This window comes from Tasmannia lanceolata, unplaced genomic scaffold, assembly GCF_043159265.1.
Source record: "Tasmannia lanceolata isolate RefF3 unplaced genomic scaffold, GAP_Taslan_0.1 ptg000037l, whole genome shotgun sequence".
Classification (NCBI taxonomy): Eukaryota; Viridiplantae; Streptophyta; class Magnoliopsida; order Canellales; family Winteraceae; genus Tasmannia; species Tasmannia lanceolata.
In genome coordinates this window covers 44699582-44721557 of record NW_027518714.1, presented here as the reverse complement: position 1 = coordinate 44721557, position 21976 = coordinate 44699582, and the positions used below count along the sequence as shown (strand labels likewise).

At 40.3% G+C, this 21976-nt stretch overlaps 1 protein-coding gene across 3 annotated transcripts in view; it reads right to left on the bottom strand.

Moving 5' to 3' along the window:
• The window catches only part of LOC143860622 (SAGA-associated factor 29 homolog A-like), a 65617-nt gene that overhangs the window by 41377 nt on the left and 2264 nt on the right, over positions 1-21976 (bottom strand). For all 3 annotated transcript variants that reach the window (XM_077371356.1, XM_077371355.1, XM_077371357.1), the window contains exon 3: positions 1095-1171. In XM_077371356.1, the coding sequence (XP_077227471.1) occupies positions 1095-1171 (77 nt within the window). The remainder of the gene's footprint in view (positions 1-1094; positions 1172-21976) is intronic.

Sequence of the window (21976 nt, the reverse complement as noted above, 5' to 3'; positions counted from 1 at the left end):
ATTTTCCAGATCGCTAATAAATTTACTTATCTCACTAAGTGGATGCTTATCAGCTTCCATTTCATGATTATTTTGTTTGGCTGCAATTTCTACAGTTAACATGGTATCGCAGTGTATCTCAGATTATTGCACGACATTTTTTTTTTCCTTTACACCCTGTCTAAGATCTTTATTTGCCTACCATTTTACATAGAATAAAAAATAAAATGTGCCCTAAGTCCTAACATCCTGAAAGTGTTGATGGGGTGAACAGAAGGCATATGAATAACTAGTACTCCAAAAGTAAGCATTTGTGAAAATGATTACTAGCTGATCCCTGTCCGATTTTCCGAAGGTTTTAAATTTCAGTTTCGATCACCACTAAATGGAAACGTTGCGGTTTCGGTTCAAAATTTTGATGAAAATCTTGTAAAATCATAGAAATGTATGGAAACATATGCAAATGATACAATTTTAAGACGAAACTTCGTAAAATAAAAAGCACAAATATACACTTAGAAACCATCACATAGCAGCATAGCCATCCATAATGGTTAACAACATCGAATACTTAGAGACAGTCATTGTCGTGCACGTTTGATCATTTAGTATAGATCACATTTCACACGTAATTCATATAAATATTTATATATAATATGCATACACCATTTCACATTCAATTCATTGGATATAATTATGTAATACATACTTACAGTATACCACTAATACACTTAAAATGGAAACATTTTGGTAGTTTCGTTTCAGTTTTGGTGGAAATTTAAAACCATGGGTTTTCAAATCCTCCATATATTCCAGGCAGGTTAAACCCCCAACCTTCCCTAGTTTGAATGAGATAACCAGTTGAGTTGCCAAAATATAGAAGGCATATTCGACTATCAATCTACAATGGACAAGAGTATATAGTACATACATATCCCGCCTTAATTTGGATAGGCCTCTCTGTTCAGCTGACAACTGAACACATTTTGAAGTATAAGAACAGTTACATATTACAGTTTCCTATATAAAGCAGAAGACAAAATCCACAACAATCTCTGCAGAAACTAAATATGTGTGTGTGTGTGTAAAAAATGACTCTTGCTTTTTGGACATACCTATCTTTTTCCTCTGTGCTGCCGAAAGTCCTGATTGCATTAGACCATCCAATTGAGCGATCAAAACATTTGAGACACTGCAGTAGAAAATAAAACATCAGTTCCTGAAAAAAGAGTATAATGTAAGGATGCTAGCCATTTCTATAAAGTGATGACAATCCTGAAAACAATCAAATCAAGTGGCCATTGATCTGCTATGCAGATAAAAGAAAAAAAAATACAACAAACCAAAACTTATACAGCCACAACTTAAGCAAAAAAGGAACCAGTCCTTTCTCATTATTACTTTCATCAGGAAAAAAGAGACAACGTTGTGTAGGTTTTGTTCAAAATAGAAAATACCCGCAGATAAAAAGAAAAAAAATATCAACAATAATTACAAATCCATCAAGTATGAGTATGGACATTTGAACTTAGAATTCATGAAGCTCACAAAAGTTATAAGCAATAGGAATAGCCCAGATCAACAATGTGCATGGGTTATGAATATTTGAAACTTGAATTCATGAAAACTGAGCATCCTAACAGAGAATTGAGTATCTGTTAGCCCAATGGTTCAAACCTTAGCTACCTTCCATCTTGTTTTGATGATTTCAAACACGTGATTTTAAGTACTAATGTGTTTGGTGATTAAGTTGTAGATAGTTGAAGGGTATTATAGTCTTTGTACATGTAAACAAGGTTTGAAATTTCGGTTTAATTTCAGTGGTAATTTCGGTTTCGGTGTAAATCTTACAATTTCGGCCGAATTTTTAAATTTCGGTTTCGTTTTTAAATTTCGGTCCCAAAATCCGAAATTTTGGTATTTCGGCCGAAAATTTGGTATTTCGGCCAAAATTTAAAACCATGCATGTAACCCATCTGGGCAAATATATATATATATATATGAGAAAATGGTTCTGCGCTCGAGCACAGAAACAGGAGAGGGGGGGGGGGGGGGGGGGGGGGAATGGATGGGTGATCCAAACCTTTCATTTGGAAGGCCCCATCATGGATGGGGGGTCTACCAAAAATCAGCTCCATTGGATCACCATAGGGTGTCCATTTGTGGGGCCAAAATGGACAGTATGTCCACATATCTGTCCATTTTTTGCCCCACAAATGGACACCCTAAGGTGATCCAATGAAGCTGAGTTTTGGTGGACACCCTATCCATGAAAGGGCCCATCAAATGAATGCTTCGGATCCCATCAAAAATGTGGCCCCACCCTTGTTTTCACGACTGGTCTGTCGCACATCAGACCAGCCACCACGTTAATGGAGACAACAGCTTTTGTCTCCATTCACGGCGTGGCTGGTCTAACGTGCAACAAACCAGCCGCGAAAAGCCTTTTGCGATGGAGCTTAGCAACTCCCTACATATATATATATGAGAAAAGGATTCAAAAGGATTCCTACACACTTGTGTAGATAAGTTATCTACACACTAGCTTAAAATACAGTGAGGGCCCACATTGTTTGGGTGATCCAAACCATTCATTTGAAAGGCCCTCACATAGATAGGGTGTCCACAAAAAATCAGATTCATAGGATCATCCTAACCATTCGAACTATGGAGGCAAAAAATGGACTAATTTGTGAAGGTTTATACTAAGGAAGCAGGATTCTTCCTTGGGAGCCTTCGATTCCCGCTCTGGCAACCTTGAGCAGGATTCTTCCCTGGGAGCCTTCGATTCCCGCTTTCGATTCCCTCTTCGGTAACCTTGGTTTATACACGTCCATTTTACGTCCACAAATCGTAGGGTTCGGATGATCCTGTGGATCTGATTTTTTGTGGACACCCTATCTATGTGAGGGCCTTTCAAATGAATAGTTTGGATCACCCAAACAAAGTGTGCCCCCACTGTATTTTAAGCTCGTGTGTAGATAACTTATCTACACAAGTGTGTAGGAACCCTTCTCTCTCTCTCTCTCTCTCTCTCTCTCTCTCTCTCTCTCTCTCTCTCTCTCTCTCTTATATATATATATATATATATATATATATAGGGAAAATGGTTTTTGCGCTCGAGCACAGAAACAGGAGGGGCATTGGATGGGTGATCCAAACCATTCATTGGAAGGCCCCATCATGGATGGGAGGTCTACCAAAAATCAGCTCCATTGGATCACCATAGGGCGTCCATTTGTGGGGCCAAAAATGGACAGATACTGTTTGTCCACAAATCTGTCCATTTTTTTCCCCCACAAATGGACACCCTAAGGTGATCCAATGGAGTTGATTTTTGGTGGACACCCTATCCATGAAAGGGCCCATCAAATGAATGCTTCGGATCCCATCAAAAATGTGGCCCCACCCTTGTTTTCACGGCTGGTCTGTCGCACATCAGACCAGCCACCTCGTTGATGGAGACAACAGCTTTTGTCTCCATTCACGAGGTGGCTGGTCTGACGTGCAACAGACCAGCCGCGAAAAGCCTTTTGCGATGGAGCTTAGCAAATCCCTATATATATATATATATATATATATATATATATATATATATATATATATATATATATATATATATATATATATATATATATATATATATATATATATATGAGAAAAAGGTTCCTACACACTTGTGTAGATAAGTTATCTACACACTAGCTTAAAATACGGTGGGGGCCCACATTGTTTGGGTGATCCAAACCATTCATTTGAAAGGCCCTCACATAGATAGGGTGTCCACAAAAAATCAGATCCATAGGATCATCCTAACCATTCGAACTGTGGAGGCAAAAAATGGACTAATTTGTGAAGGTTTATACACGTCCATTTTACCTCCACAAATCGTAGGGTTGGGATGATCCTGAGGATCTGATTTTTTGTGGACACCCTATCTATGTGAGGGCCTTTCAAATGAATGGTTTGGATCACCCAAACAAAGTGGGCCCCCAGTATATTTTAAGCTAGTGTGTAGATAACTTATCTACACAAGTGTGTAGGAACCCCTCTCTCTCTCTCTCTCTCTCTCTCTCTCTATATATATATATATATATATATACTATATAGGAGAAGAGAAAAGAAGAGAATTTTTTGAATTTTTGGAAAATTCTATGAGAATTACATATCACTTTTTTTGACTTTTTTTAACAAATGCACCCATTCAACTCATATATTTTCAATCCTACCCCCTCCTTTATGCTTTTTAACAAATGCACCCATTAAAGCCACATAATTTCAATCTTACCCCCCTCCTTTATGGTTTTTTAATAAAAAATCTATAGGGTGATCTTAACCGTCCGATTTAAGAGGAATTATGGAAACCTCTATAGATTGGACGGCTAGGATCAACCTATGGAAATGATTTTTGGGGCACAACCTATTTATGTTGTGTTCTATAACATGGACGGTTTGGATCAACCTATGACGTGGTCCGTACAGTTCTTTGTCGGCCCGTGCATCGCACGAGGTTTTTTACTAGTGTATATATATATATATATATATATATATATATATATATATATATATATAGGGAAACTGTTTGTGCGCTCGAGCGCATATAAGCTTATATGCGCTCGAGTGCACAAAACAGGGTGGGCCCACATTTTTGTGGTGATCCAAACCATTCATTTTGAAAGGCCCTTACCTAGATAGGGTGTCCACAAAAAATCAGATCCTATGGATCGTCCTAACCCCTCCAAAAGTGGAGTGAAAAAATGGGCAGATTTGTAGACAAGTAGTGTCTGTCCATTTTTCCCTCAACTTTTGGATGGGTTAGGATGATCCTATGGATCTAAGTTTTGGTACACACCCTATCTATGGGCAAGGTTTTAAATTTCGGTGGAGAACGAAACCGAAATCGTGTGAACCCGAAACGTTACAAATTTTCGATCGAAATTTCATTTTTCCCGAAAAATCACAAAAAAATTGGGATTTTAACATTATTTAATATTCTACTAAAATTTGGGGCGAAATTTCGTAAATTTCGGCCCAAATTTCGTAAATTACGTTATTTGTTTCGATTGATTTCGTCCGAAATTTTGAAAATTTGGTTGAAATTTCGGTTTCGGTGAAGAACGAATCGCATTCCAAAACCGAAATTTAAAACAATGTCTATGAGAGGGCCTTCCTCGGAATGGAATTAGGGCTCGAACTGTGAAGTGACAATGGCTAATATTGATCCGATTAGCGATTGGAATGGTTGGATTATGCTTTAAATGACCCAAAGTATATAAGTACATGGTAATAGGTCTCTCACATGACTCTGTATCATAAATAAAGCATTTTACCAATTTTTCAGGTCAAACTAGCTTACCAGGTAAATTATGTCGCCTGTTGCGGACATTTTGGATTCTGAAAGTGTGAAAATTAATAAAATTCCAAGGATCATTTGTGGAATATTGTAAGTTAAAGTGAAGCAAAATGGAGGTATTTACAGAAACCAGCCATGCTGTACGGCTCAGAATGTTGGGCCACCAAGAAGTAGCATGTGCATAAGATGAGGGTAGTGGAGATGCAAATGCTTAGATGGATGTGCGGCCACACAAGGTTAGATCGAATTAAAAATGAAGACATTTGTAAAAAAGTGGGGGTGGCAATTATTGAGGAGAAGATAAGAGAGCACCGCTTAATATGGTTTGGGCATATCCAACCTAGGCCTTGGATGCTATAGTGAGAAGAAGTGATTCATGCTAAGTTGATGGAGTAAAAAGAGGTAAGGGTAGCTCAAAAACAACTTGCGTAGAGACAATGAGGAAAGACTTGAGGGCTAGGACCATAGAGAACATGACCTTGGATAGGAGACAATGGAAGAAAATGATCCATGTAGACGAACCCAACTAGTGTCAGGATTAGACATAGTCAACTTAAGCCCGGTAGATCCTTTCACCTACTTTATGAAAATTTTCTAAAGGATTCATTAGCCGACCACAACTAGTTTGGGACAAAGGCTTAGTTGAGTTGAGTTAAGTTGTAGGTTCTCCATTGATACAACTTGGAGGCTAGCAATTAGAGATAGTATTCCTAATCAAGTTGATAAAGGGGATGCAAAAACTAGTGTCAGGATTAGACATAGTCAACTTAAGCCCGGTAGATCCTTTCACCTACTTTATGAAAAATTTCTAAAGGATTCATTAGCCGACCCCAACTAGTTTGGGACAAAGGCTTAGTTGAGTTGAGTTAAGCAATGGGTTCTCCATTGATACAACTTGGAAGCCAGCAATTAGAGATAGTATTCCTAATCAAGGTGATAAAGGGGATGCAAAAACCAAAACAAACCAAGACCCCCAAGAAAAAATCCCATCTCACTCGATCTTATGCTTTTACCATATCAAGCTTAAGCACAACATTGCCTCTGAACAGCTTCCTATCCAGACTCTACACCATCTCTTCCACAATAGAAATGTTATCAATGATGCTTCTTCCTTTAACAAATGCACTTTGTTCTGGCGAAATAATTTTTTGAATGATACAATGTGATCATTCCTGGCAACACCATCTTCCGACCAAAGGTTTTATGATCCTCCACCTACTCACCGATCCTACAGTCTACTAATACTATTTATAAGACCTTTGTTTAATCAATGCATGGAAGAATTTTGTATTTGTTAGATGGCTACATGGTGGAAAGAAGAAGAGAGAATTGATGAGAGAAAGAGAGACAGAATAGCATGAATGGAGAAGCCAAAAAGTTACTCTCCACCCACGATTTCACTTATGTATTAAAGATATAATACAAAATGAGAAGTTTGCATTTAACACTCCCCCTCAAGATGGAATGTATATATCATACATTCCTAGCTTGCTACAAGCATCCTTTAACTTAGCAGGCCCTAATGGTTTAGTGAATACCTCTGCAAGCTGAACTGGTGATCGAGTAAACATAGTACATATTTCTACTCTTTGAATTCTCTGACGAATGAAGTGGCAATCCACTTTAATGTGTTTCATTCGTTCATGGAAGAAGACCGGGTTGGTAGCAATATGAATGGCAGATTTATTGTCACAATACAACTGTGCTAGACCTGTAGGTGGAAAACCAATTTCTGATAGAAAAGACCGCAACCAAATCAGTTCTCCAGTCGTATATGACATAGCCCCGTATTCAACTTCAGCACTTGACTTAAACAAAATGTCTTGTACATATTTCTTCTCTTTGAATTCTTTGACAAATGAAATGGCAATCCACTTTAATGTGTTTGGTTCGTTCATGGAAGACCGGGTTGGTAGCGAGATGAATGGCAGATTTATTGTCACAATAAAATTGTGCTGGACCTGTAGGTGGAAAACCAATTTCTGATAGGAAAGACCGCAACCAAATCAGTTCTCCACTCGTATATGATATAGCCCCGTATTCAGCTTTAGCACTTAACTTAGATAAAATGCCTTACTTCTTCTCCAAGACACCATATTACCTCCAACAAAGGTACAGTAACCCGTTGTGGATCTCCTATCTACTGGAGACCCTGCCCAGCATCAATGAACCCCTCTACTCTCTCATGGCCATTTTCTTAAAACATAAGCATTTCCCTGGTGTACCCTTCAAGAATATGACAATCTGAATCACTGTTGCCCAATGGGATGTGCAAGGAGAACTCATAAACTGGCTAGCTATCCCTAAAGCGAATGACATATCAGGACTGGTAACTATCAAATAAATCAATTTTCCAACCAACCTTCTGTATCAACCTGGGTCATCCAACAGGTCTCCTTGATCTGGAAAGAGCTTCACATTAGGATCCATAGGCGTAGATGCTGGTTTTATCCGCATGGAACCTGTCTCCTCTAGGATCTCCAAAGTGTACTTTCTCTGTGAGAAAGAGAGACCATAACGAGAATGTGCTCCTCAATTCCAAGGAAGTATCTAAGAAGACCCAAGTCTTTTGTGGAAAACTCTCCTTGTAGGAAAGTCCTTAATCTCTGTATACCCTCTCTGTCATTCCCTGTGATCACAATATCATCCACGTAAACGATCAAGAATATAAACCCAGCAGTGGACTGGTGGCTGAAAACAGAGTGTCAACGGCACACTACTTCATGCCAAAGCGCAGGACTGCATCACTTAACCTTCCAAACCAAGCCCTCGGAGATTGTTTTGGGCCATAAATTGTGCTTTCTTAAGGCGACAAACAGAGGAGCACATCTCCCCCTGAGCAATATACCCACGAGGTTGCTCCATATATACCTCCTCAGTGAGATCGCCATGAATCAAAGCATTCTTCACACCCAACTGATATAAAGGGCAGCCACGATTAACAGCAATAGAGATCAAAACTCGAACAGAAGGTATCTTGGCTACAGCCCACAGGTTAGAGCATCTCTTGATAATCCACCCCAAAGGTCTAAGTATAACCTTTGCCCACAAGATGCGCTTTTAGACGTTCAACTGTCCCATCTGGAAGATACTTAATAGTAAAAACCCAACAGTCTATGCTCCAGGAGGAAGATAAACAAGTTTTCATGTTTTATTAGAAAGGAGGGCACCCATCTCGGACTCCATTGCAGCCCGCCAACCAGGATGAGCAAGAGCCGCTAAAACTGTCTTAGGTACAGAAAGAGTAGATACACTAGAGACAAAAGAACAAAACAAGGGTGAAAGATGCTCATAGGAAACAAACTGTGAAATAGGATGAGTAGTAGTACGAGAGCGTGTGCGAGAAGCAATAGGAGAATCAGAGGCAGTAGGAGAAGTACCTGATAGAGAATCATCCAACAAAGGAAGAAGATAAGTAGGCGGAGATGATGGCTTGGCAATGGGAAGAACAACCTGACGCGTGCCATGTGTGTAGACTTTCGGCTCAGAGATAGGAGGCCCTGCTGTGGTCTCTGTAGTAGTCGTCACTGGAGGATTTTCCTTAGCAGTCTCCAGAGGATTAGACGGGAGTGGAAATAGCACACAAGGCACGTCAACAGGAGATAAAGGAGGATCAGAAGAGTACGGAGTATCCCCAAAGAAAGTGACATTTGCAGACACAAAGGTTTTTCGTAGCCTAGGACGATAACACTTGTATCCTTTTTTAGTACGAGAGTAACCAAAAAAGATACATTTCTCAGCTCGAGGATCCAGATTGACAAGTCTAAAGCTAATTTGTGAACAAAAAAGGTACAACCAAAGACACAAGGGAGCAAGTGAAAGGGATCACATAATGTAGATTGTACAAAAAACAATGTTTGTCCAAACAAAACAGAAAAAGGGACACAATTCCCTAAGAAGCAAGTCGTGCGGGTTGCATCACCCAAATAAACCTTAGGTACTCGCATCTGGAACATGATAGTGCGATTCATATCCAATAAGTAGCGTATCTTCCTCTCAGCGATACCATTCTGTTGCGAGGTATAAGGATAGGAAAACTCATGGATGATGCCACGTGACTCAAGAAATTGGTGAAAAGCATTACAGGTAGAGAAATATTCTTTGGCATCATCAATGCGCAAGCAAGAAGTAGAACATTTAAATTGATTAGCAATTTCAAAGTAAAGCGACGAAATGCATTAAAAACTTTAGAACAGTCTTTAAGTAGAAACAACCATGTAGCGCACGAGACAATACGTGAAGGACCCCAAATGTCGGAATGAACAAGTTCAAAAGGACTCAACAAACGACGAAACCACGTGAAGGAAAAGACACTCGATGATGCTTTCCCAACTCACAAGACTTAAAGGAAAAAGACTCAAAAGAACTAGTAATAATAGGACATTTGTGAACTTTCTCAGCAAGAGGGTGGCCCAAACGACAGTGTCACTGATAAGTAGCACCAGCAGGTCTCGAAACAAGATAGTATAAGCCACCAATTTCACGGTCCAAACCAATCCTAGTCCCATTCTTAAGATCTTGAAAGGTGCAATAAAAGGAAAGAAGGAAACAAAACAGCTTAGAGTTTTTGTCAATTTACGCACAGACAATAGACTAACAGGAAATGAAGGAACATACAAACTAAAAGATAAACAAAGGCAAATAGAGATGGAGACTACACTAACCCTAGAGACAAGTGATGTAGTTCCAGTTGCTAATGTAACAGAATGAGGGGCACTAGAAAGAGCGGATTGGAAACAAGTAAGAAGACTAAAATTATCAGTCATGTGATGAGATGCTCCTGAATCACTGGGCCATGATCCAGAAGCAGATCCAGAAAGAAAACAAGGCGAACTACTGGCTGGGCAAATGTTGCAGTGGGCTGCTTGCCTCTATCACATAGGCGAACAAGCTCCTCATATTTAGCACGATTGACAAACATAGAGCCTATAGGGGCCGATGTAGCAGGTGCAACAGGAGCAGGGGGAACCATGGGAAGCATCAATAGAAGCAATACTAGAGCGGTAGGGATGTAAATCATAATAGTAGTCAACATTGTGGTCATCCATACGATAGTGGGTACAAGATCGCGACCCACAACCACGACCTCCCTCTGAATCACGACCACGGCCACGATCCATAACAACAATCATCGGCAACCACAAGAAGAATGCTGAGAACAACTAACAGCAAACAAGCTCCAATATGCGTGAAGGCAACACCATCACCCCAATGTCAATCCACGAACAATAGGAATGTCATAAAACATCTGACAACCACCAACAAGAATGAAGGCCAATCACCAACCCGGGAAGACCATCATCACCAACAACCAACAACCAACAATCACCAAAAGCTCCACCAACAACAACACCAACAATAATCACAACCAACCAACGATCACCAAGAACCAACAAGTATCAACAAGTCCACCACCAACAGCAACCAACGATCACCACTAACAATCACCAACAACTCCACCCCTAATCAAGACCAACAACCAAGTGTAGAAGCAACCAGCGAATCCAGAACAATCACCAACAAATCCACCATCACCACTAGCCAACAACAACAAACAAACAACACCACCAACAATCACCAACAAATCCACTACCAACACCACAATCAACAATTATCAACCAATTCACCACCGAAAACAACCACAAAGCACCACTAACAACCAAGTGTAGAAGCAACCAACCAACAAAGCGTAGAAGCAACGAACCACCAAGACCATAAAATCAAATCACCAACAACCGATCAACATAGATCCACCACGAGGTCACCAACGGAAAAACCAACAAATGATGTCACCACCAATGCCAACTACAAACCAATCACCACCAACAACACGAGTAACGAGGCACAACCGAGCACTATCAAAGCCAACAAAAATTTCTCTCAAACATTTAATCAAACAGTTTGCGTGTACTTATATCACCAAGAAATCACTATCGAAGACACCAATACATGGCTTCGACATCTAACAACTACAACCGAATAAACACAAATATGACAATCCAACACGAGACTATCAACTAAAAATCCAACAAAAGATGCCAGACACGTCAACAAGTGGCTTCGAGAAGGAAGGAATCAATACAACGAGTCAAACGCACTGCCATGAGGATGAAATCACCAACCGGCCCGAAGCCAATGCTACGATGAAAAAGAAGCTTAAGGGTTTGTCTAGAACATGATTATGAGTGAATCGAGATTGATAAAATAGGTTTTAGGGACTCATTTGAAGAATTAGGGTTAGGGTTTGGATGTAGAAAACAACGAACAAGGTTGCAATAGCGTAGGGTGCGGTAGGGAGGGTGCGAGTAGGGTAGGTGGGAAAACGAGGGGTGCGAGTGGTGCTGACAGAGGAAAAATACTAAAAAGAAAAAGAAAAAAAAAAAGAGGTTCTGATGAAGAAAAGGAGGGGTACGAAGATGCTGATGGAAGAAAAAAGTGAATTAAGGTTAGTGTTATGGTTGATTAGGATTAGGGTTAGTGCGGTTTGATTTCTACAAGGATGAGAGGCCCAATATTCAACCTTGATGCTGATACCATGTTAGATGGCTACATGGTGGAAAGAAGAAGAGAGAATTGATGAGAGGAGAGAGAGACAGAGGCAGAATAGGCATGAGACGTAGAGAATAGCGTGAATGGAGAAGCCAAAAAGTTACGCTCTCCAACCATGATTTCACTTATTTATTAAAGATATAATACAAAATGACAAGTTTGCCCTTAATAGGCGTGAATACATTTAACAGTATTATTATCTCCTTCTTTCAGCCACTTTTCCTTAGATATCTGCCTCATGAATATATCTTCTTTAAGGAGAGCTTGATGGAACTTCTCTCTGGCTTGAGCCAATAGTTCAGCATTATAACTCATTAGTCCCTCTTTATATGGAATAACTTGTCATATTTTTGCCTTTATTGCATTTTTTTATTAAATTTTGAATTGAAAAGATACAATGTACTATGATTTTTATGGACATCAAATTCTTCTAGGCTTATGATGTGTCCTTGCTTGCTGCTGTAAATAGTGGTTACTAGACGTATTGGTTGTTGAATTTACATCTTCCTGTCGTCAAAAGCTTGATGGTGGGAGCTCATTTCTGTCTCATAATAGTGACTCTATCTTATTCTTTTTGAAACCTTTGGCTGAAATATGAAATAATCTGCATTTATGTCATAATAGTGATATTATCTAAATGGAGGTGTCTAGTACTAGTTTGTTACGAGTGAATGAGGAGGAAAATAAAATCATAAGTATAAGATGTGGACAAGAGGTGATCTTTAGCTTCTCTAATTTTGCTCATAGTGTAAATGGTAAAGCACATGAGAAATGAAGTCTAACGACAGCATTTCTTGTATTCAAGAGGATGGTGGTTCAAATCCTCCAAGATCCTTAACTTATGCAATTCTTGTATTCAATTTAAGAGAATTCGAGTTTTTACCCACTTGTCGGGCTTACAAATATTTCTTTATTTGGACCTACTTGTAGGACCTACATAGACCTACTAGTATTTGAATCCATTAGTAGGGTCAACACACCTCCACTACTATTTTGGATTCATTACTGAGCCATAAAACCCTCAGGGTAACAGTAAAAATTGAATGTTATGCATTTCTTGACAACTAACGTGCAACTTTAATTACCACATGACTCTTTTAAGTTCCCGTTGAAGTTGACGGGAAGTCCAAGAAAGTTTAGATGTCCGTGCATTATAAGTTCGAGTCCCCAAGTGTCATGGACGGTTTGCGAGAGTTCACACAACCTGTAAAATCCCGCATGACTAAACCACCTAGGTGAGACGAAAGCTATTGAGGCGGAGGCTAGGGCACTCCTACGCGGTATTTGAACAGTCTTGAGGGACCAGCTTTAGTATTTAAACATTGAGAAGAATTCGCTTAGTGTGGTCAGATGGATGAGGGATGGTGCGAAATTTTTGTGGTAGTTTGCAAACGCCATAGAGGAGATCAGGCACAGTCTGGTGAGGAGCCGGAGATGAACTCGAATATAAGACATTTGTAGAGGTCGGCGAATAAGGTGAATTCACTAACTCGAGTGGGCGTAAGTAGAGAGCAGTTCCAAATATTTGATTCCCCTTATCTTTGAAGGGCACTGTTCAGAAAGAGTTGGAGAAAGAATGAAATGAGTTAGGGAGATCTCCCCCTTACTCATATATTTATATTAAACCCAAAAATGTACAAAGTCCGTTATGCCCTTAGGCTTATTACATATTCCAACACTCCCCCTCAAGCTGGAATGTAGATATCATACATTCCCAGCTTGTTACATATATCACTCAATTTGGCCCTGTTCAAGGACTTTGTAAACATATCTGTTAACTGGTCCACTGACCGAGTAAACACAGTGCAAATCTCTCTCTTCTGAATTCTCTGACAAATAAAATGACAATCCACTTCAATGTGCTTGGTGCGCTCATGGAAGACTGGACTGGTAGCAATGTGTATTGCAGCTTTATTATCACAGTACAGCTGCGATGGAGAGGATGAACCAAAACCTATCTCAAATAGAAGTGAGCGCAACCAAATGAGCTCGGTGCTTGTCTGTGCCATTGCCCTGTATTCTGCCTCTACGCTGGACTTAGCCATAACATCTTACTTCTTGCTTCTCCATGAGACTAGATTACCTCCTACAAATGTACAGTACCCTGTGGTGGATCGCCTATCTGCTGGGGATCCAGCCCAATTTGCATCGGAGAAGCCTTCAATTTTCATATCGTTATGTCTTTTGAACAACAATCCCTTTCCTGGAGCTCCCTTCAAGTATTTAAGAATTTGGACTACTGCAACCTAGTGAGAGGTACGTGGAGAACTCATATACTGACTGACTACTCCCACGGCATATGAAATATATGGCCGAGTAACTGTGAGATATATCAGTTTACTGACTAGCCTTCGGTATCTGCCAGGATGTCCTAACAAATCACCTTCCTCTGGAACCAGCTTCACATTAGGATCCATGGGTGCTTATGCTGGTTTGACCCCAAGATTGCCTGTCTCTTCTAACGAATCCAAAACATATTTTTTCTGTGATAAAGACAAGCCTCTGGAAAAACGAGCTACCTTTATCCCCAGAAAGTACCTGAGATGGCCCAAATCCTTGGTGGAGAGTTCCTTTTTCAGGAAATTTTTAATTGTTCTATGCCTCGTGAATCACTACCAGTAATGATGATGTCATCAACGTATACTATCAACAGAATGCACCCAGCTAAAGAGTGATGACTGAAGACGGAATGATCCACTCCACATTGTTTCATTCCAAAGCGCATGACTGCCTCACTAAACCTTCCAAACCACGCTAGTGGAGATTGTTTGACGCCATAAAGTGACTTGCACAGGCGACACACGTAGAAGGACATCTCCCCCTGAGCAACATACCCTGGTGGTTGCTCCATATACACCTCCTCAGTGAGGTCGCCATGAATGAATGCATTTTTCACATCCAATTGATGTAGAGGCCAACCATGATTCACGGCGAGAGACAGAAGTACACGGACAGATGGGATCTTTGCAACAGGGCTGAAAGTCTCAGTGTAATCTACGCCAAAAGTCTGAGTGTATCCTGTTGCGACCAAGCGTGCCTTTAATCGTTCGACAGTATCATCAGGTAGATATTTAATGGAGAACACCCATCTACATCCAACAGGATGAGCAACAGGAGGTAGTGGTACAAGATCCCATGTCTCATTACTATGAAGAGCTCCCATTTCAAGATTCATGGCATTGCGCCAGCTAGGATGTTCAAGAGCATCAGCTACAGACTGTGGTAATGACATAGATGACAAAGAAGAAACAAAACTCTTAAAGGCATGGGTTAGTTTATCATAGGAAACAAAATTTGATATTGGATGAGCAGTAGAGTGGGAGCACGTAGGAGAAGCAATAGGAGAGTCGGAAATCACACCTGAGGATGGGATAGATGATACCTAGGAGCTAGAGACTGGGATCACCGTCTGAGAAGAAGACGGTTTGGTTGGAAGTGGCAAGGATCCAGCATTCTGCTTGCGGCACTGATACTACTTTGTAGTTTTAGGAGGAAGTGTATCTTCCGACGGAACAATAGGATGAGTAACAATAATAGGAGGCGAAGGTGGAGCAGGTTGAAATGAGGCAAACTCGAGCAGCACCGGCAGTGGAAGAGAAACCGTGGAATCAAGAAGAGAGTTGCGCAGGTCCAAGCCCTGATGAAAGAATGGTTCAGACTCAAAAAACATAACATCAGCGGAAACAAACTAGCATCATAGGTGGGGGCTGTACTCTTTCTGCGTACGTGAGTACCCCAGATAGACACACTGTTCTGATCGAGGATCAAGCTTATCCCTGCCTTGACCTAAGTGATCAACAAAACAGACGCATCCAAAAACACCAGGCGTTAGAGGGAATGGATCCCGACCAGGAGTCAAGATGGCAAAGGAGGATGCACCATCTAGAACTGATGAATGGGGACGATTGGCTAAAAAGCAGGCAGTGAGAATGGCATCACTCCAGTACAACTTAGGAACACCCTCGTTTAAAAAAAAACTTAGGAACACCCATCTGAAAGAGGAGAGTACGCGCGACTTCAAGTAAGTAACGAAGTTTTCGTTCTACGACACCGTTCTGTTGGGAGGTGTACGCACACGAGGACTGGTGGAGAATCCCATGATAGGAGAGATAGTCCTGAAAACCATGTGTGCAAGAAAATATTCCATGGCATTATCGGTACGAAGGCATTTAACATTGCAATTATATTGATTCTTAACTTCAGAATGAAATGTGCGAAAAGCAAAGAACACCTCAGATCTGTTTTTAAGTAAATACACCCAAGTCATACGAGAGAAGTCATCAATAAAGACAATAAAATACTTAAATCCAGTAGAAGATGCGACCCTAGAGGGTCCCTATACATCATAATGAACTAACTCGAAAGGACTAGACACCCTACTAACAACCCGGGATGGAAATGACACGCGATGGTGTTTCCCGAGTTCACATGACTCGCACTGAAAAGAGGAAAAAGGGGTTGGGACTAGATGGGTCTGCTGAAGCCGCTGAAGTGAAGGATGTCCGAGGCGACAGTGCCATTGAAAGGAATCCACATAGCTATGTAACACAGTAGTCGGCTTGCAGTCAAGACGATAGAGTCCATCCACCTCACGACCCGTTCCAATCGTCTTCCCAGTCGAGAGATCCTGAAACAGACAATAAGAGGGGTAAAATGAGACGTAGCAGTGAAGTGCTTTATAGTAATCTGACTAACTGAAAGTAAACTAAACGGGGATTGTGGCACACACAAAACAGAAGATAAGGTAAGAGTAGGATGAGGGAAGATAGTGCCAACACCCGTGATGGGTGTAGTGGACCCATCAGCAAGGGTGATGGATTGAGAAGTAGATGGAAATGAATGAAAAGAATGAAGTTGAGAGGAGTTACCAGTAATGTGGTAGGAGGCTCCAGAATCAATGATCCAGGAACCCAAGCTAGATAGAAGGGTAGTAGGTGAGCTACCTGGCTGTACGAAACCTGCAGTAGGAGGGCGAGCACTGAGACGAAGTCGCTGGAACTCGTCGTAATCGGCACGGGATAAGGTATATGTGTCATCCACTAGCGCAGGAACATATGCAGGTAGCGGAATGGGCTCAAACGGAGTCGCGGCACCCAAATGCGCCGAGCGTGACTGATGAAGCTTGGGGTGTAGAGTATAACAAATATCAATGTGATGACCGTCCCTCTGACAAGGAGTGCAAAACCATCGTCCACGGCCACGGCCAACGAGTGCTCTACCATCGGAGGCTGCTAGAGCGGAGCCATCAACAGGGACGGTGATCAAAGGACCACCAAGGGAGCAATATTGAACCCTAGAGTAGACCTCCATGAGGGAAGGGATATTCCCAGATCCAATAATCTACTGGCGGAGATGTGTGTACTCCGGACCCAGACTCTCAAGATACTGTACAACACGACTCTGTTCCCTCTGACGAGCAGAAACAGTAAGATCTGTCGTGAGGGGCATAAAGACATCAAGTTGCTGACATAAAGCCACAAACTAGCTGTAGTGAGTGGCAAGTCACAGATCATCACGGCGAAGGCGAACCCACTCCGAGTAAGTGGAGCAGATACGATTAATACTGGCAACACCAGGGTAAAGGAGCGTAATCTGATCCCAGATCTGTTTGGCGTTAGGAAGAAGCATTAGAGGACCGGCAATGTGAGAAGCCATGCTCTGCCACAGAAGAGTACGAACAAGCACATCCTCCTGCTCCCATCGATCATAGGTAGAGTTGGTCTTCAGAAGAGGATCACGACGAATAATGTGGGCTTTGCCACGAGTAAGTAGGTAGGTTTCGACGGCGGCCTTCCAAGTAACATAGTTTGCCCCATCCAACTTAACAGTAGTCATCTGTGGGAATGAACCATCCAGAGGTAGAAGACGATGAAGAGGATGCTAGAGAAGTTGTCTAACGGACAACAGGGACCACACCGGTCGATGGATTCTCAATCACTGGATCCATAATAACAAACGACAAAGGAAAGACCAACTCTGACAACTGTGGGGCATAGCAAACAGCTAAAGGCCAATAGAAGGGGCAAACTAGGGAAAGCCGAGAACACTACACGCGGCTCCAACAGGAGCATACATCAAAGGAACACTGCCAGATGGAGGTCATAGATCACATGGGACCGCGACCAAAAAACGAGAAGGAGAAATATAACGTGAAGATCTAAAGCATCAAGGAACTACAGGCAGGAGAGAATCACTCTTCTTTTCTAGGTCAAAGAATGGTGGAAGGTCTGAAACAGTCAAAGGAAGGGGGGTGCGAGAGATTGCAGTGGGGGTGAAGGGGAAGTTGTAGAGGAGAGGAGTGGGAGGGGATGCGAGAGATTGCAGGGGGGTGGGGGGATGAGGGAAGTGCGGGAGATTGAAGAGGGGTGGGGGGTTGTACGGCAAGGGGGGGAGGGGCGGGAGGTTACAGAGGGGTGGGGAGGGTTGTACGGCAAGTGGGGGAGCGGCGTACGGCAAAGGGGGGGAGGGGCGAGAAGTTGCAGAGGGGTGAGGGAGGGGCGTACGATAGGGAGGGTGAGGGGGGTTGGGTCGGGGAGTGCAAAGGAGGGGGGGCGGCAGATGGAGGAGGTTAGGGTTAGGGTTAGATTAGAAAAAAAAGGAAGAAGAAGAAGAAGAAAAGATTAGGGCATGGAGATGAGCAGTGACTGCACGGAACCCTTGGGCTCTGATACCCATGTTGAGAACAAGTTGGAGAAAGAATGAAATGAGTAAGGGAGATCTCCCCCTTACTCATATATTTATATTAAACCCAAAAATGTACGAAGTCCGTTATGCCCTTAGGCTTATTACATATTCCAACAGGCACTTTGGGGTCATTTGTGTTAGGGGCACCTGTGTTCTATCTTCTGCTTTTTCCGTTTTCATTTTATCGCACTCCACCTATGGACCACCTTGGTCATAGAGCTTTTGATTAATAAAATCATCGTTCAAAAAACATTCATGTCACTAACATTGTTAATGGTCGAGCAAGCATATAGAAAATTCCTAAATTAGTATACAGAATCAAAGGTATTCATACTTAGCTATGTCACAAATATCGTTCTCGGGAATTACTCAGATCTTAAGATTTATTTTTTTTTACTTTTTTTGGGTTTATATTGGGGGAAACGATAAAAATAAAAATATTTAAAAAATATCATAGAAATATTTAAAATTTTAAAATTTAAGGAAAAATATCATAGAAATATCGTAAAAATATCGCGATACTATCGCGGTAAATGATTAAAATGAAAATATTGCTATATGTTTTAAAATCTCATTATGATTTTGAGATATTGACATAAATACTAAGCAAGCTAAGAGCAAGTTTCAGAAAATCGGAATCGAATCGTAAATCGTAACAGGGTTCGAATCGTATCAGATTGTAAATCGTAAGATTTTTTCAGATTTATATATATAAATGAGAAAAAATATTAAAAAATATAAAAAGGTAAAAAGTAAGAATAAAATGAGTAATTATCTATTTTCCATTTGAAACTATTAAATTAAATTTAAAATCCCATGATTAGTAATCCGAAGCACAAACCATATTCATCGTACAATAAATCATTAAACAAAGCACAAACTATATTCATCATACAATAAATCATTTTATAATTTATCACAACACTAAACAAAGCACATACTCAAATCTATAATAACCATCACACAAAGAAATGCCAGCAATAAACGAAGCACGTTGAAATGATTTTCATTTTGAAATCACAATCAATTCTCAAAATTCAAAACAGACAGAATCGTAAAAAGAATCGTAAAAATCGCATGATTCAAAGTCGAATCGTACTTGAATCATATGATTTTTACGAAAAATGATTCTTCTTCTGATTTGAATCGTTCAACCCACGATTCGATTTGAATCATACGATTCAAATCGTAAATCGTACGATTTTAACAATAGTTAGAGAATATAAAACAATAGATTTAAAAACAAGGAACTAGACGAACAAGCAATAGATGCCTAAAATATCATATCACCCTTCACAAATCAATCTTAGATGTCAAAACAGTAATTAGTCATTGCCAGTCATACTATGAGTAGCTTCCTAGGTTCAACATGTAGGGAACTTTAGGATGCATAGGCATGTATCATGTAGGGAAATGATGGTTGGTGATGCAGGAGTATCCCCTTTGACATTTTCACATCAGCCTGCATTTCTACTAAGAGTAGGATTTGCTTTGTTTCCTTTAGTGATAGTCATTTTAGTGTTTTTCAAGTAATTTTGTGTCATTTTACACTAGGGGTAGTTTGGGCATTACATTTTCATTAGGGGTAATTGTGGCATTTCATGGGCTAGCTATATACACCTCTTGATTTACTCTTTCATTAGTTTTTGCTTGAGTTTGAAATTGTGTAGAGATTCCTCCTTGGGAGAGAAATTAGAGATAGAGAGAGAGAGAGAGAAAGATTTTCTCTTCTCTTTTATTTGGAAATGGAGTTAAGATTAGGATTCTTCTAATCATGTCTCATTTTCCTCATCCAATAATCTTGTTTAAAGCAAAATTAATATCAGATTTAAGTGTTCTTGCATCCCCTTGCTAGAAACAAGATTTTTCACCAAAGATCCGATCATCTTTCGAAGAATCCGAAGGCGATTCGGCGGCCACTTGCATCAAGTGGTATCCCCTTTGGCATTTCGACATTTGCCCTCATTGCCCATTAGTGTAGGATTTCTCCTTTCGCTTCTTAGTTTAGTGCTAGTTTAATAATTTGTACTTGTTTCATGTACTTTTATGTCGTTTTGGCTTGGTAGGGATAGTTTGGGAAATTCTAGTTTCATTAGGGGTATTATGGGAATTACATGTAATGAGCTAATCTATATAAAGCCCCATCACTAGTTATTTTCCTAAGTTTTTTAGTTTGATTCGAGCTGTGTAGAGATTCTCTTTTTGAGAGAGATTTGAGAGGTTTTTTTTCTTTTTTTGTTGTTGAGAGAGAGTTTTCTCTTCTCTTTGTATCCCCCCTATGTTCTTCCTTAGGATGTGGAAATTGAATATTAGGGTGAATCTTTTTCCTAAATCTTTTATTTTCTTTTATTATTGTTGAATGCGAGAAACTGTCACTGATTTCCACACTTGATCGAGTTCTTGTGTCCCCGTGCACGTAGCAAGATCAAGATCTACCATCTTCCTACAAAATATCAAGAAAAAGAAGAAAAAGACAAAATTTTCAAATCTGGTTCGTTTTCCTACACATCTGAAAATCGAGATTCGAAAATCAACAAATGCTTCAGCGGCCATTTGCATCACCTGGTGAACTGAGCAATGGATTTTTAATACAATGGTACAGTTTTAGTATGATTTTAGTTTCTAACTATGCTACTTCTGTCTTTCTAACTTGAAAGTTGTTCTTATTTCATTTTGTTAGGTAGCACTTGAAAATTGAAATGGATCGCATGTATGTAGGGATTCATACCATCCATAGTAAATTGTATGTATGGGAAGTCTATATTGCCTACATACATTGCAAAGGGAAGAGTAGAGCCAATAGTTTAGCTATTTTAGGCGTGGGTGTACTAATCTAAGAGTGTGGGATGAAATCCCCGAGATATAATCGGCCCACTTGGGCCGATATTTGTATTGTAGTGTCAGATGGCCTAGAAATGCTTTCCTTGTTTTTGAAAAAATTTCAGTTAATTGTTAAAAGAAAAACACTTTGTAACTCCATCTGAAAACCCAAAGCTAGATCAAGACTTTTACCAGTCAATGCGTCAAGTTGACCAGATGGCTAGATGGGTCAAACAGTGGGTCATATGATACTTATTATAATTTATAATCACTACTATGTGCATTACAATTAGTTGTAGTTTGTAGGTGTACTCTGTACCTTTAGTTTTAAATTTATAGGTTAAAAAAATAACTATATTCAGTAAATAAAATAAATGAACATCACCACCCTTTTTTAAGTTAGATGTTCCTATTTTAGAAAATTAGAATTTAAAATTTTAATTAACAGATTTATTCATTCAGAAACTATTTTGGGAAGCAGGCCGACTGACCTGAAATCATCCAAGTTGACTCAGTTGACTTTGTGAACACCCACTGGGTGAAATGGAGCCCGTTTTCTTGACACATCACCAATTAATTATGACCCATCAA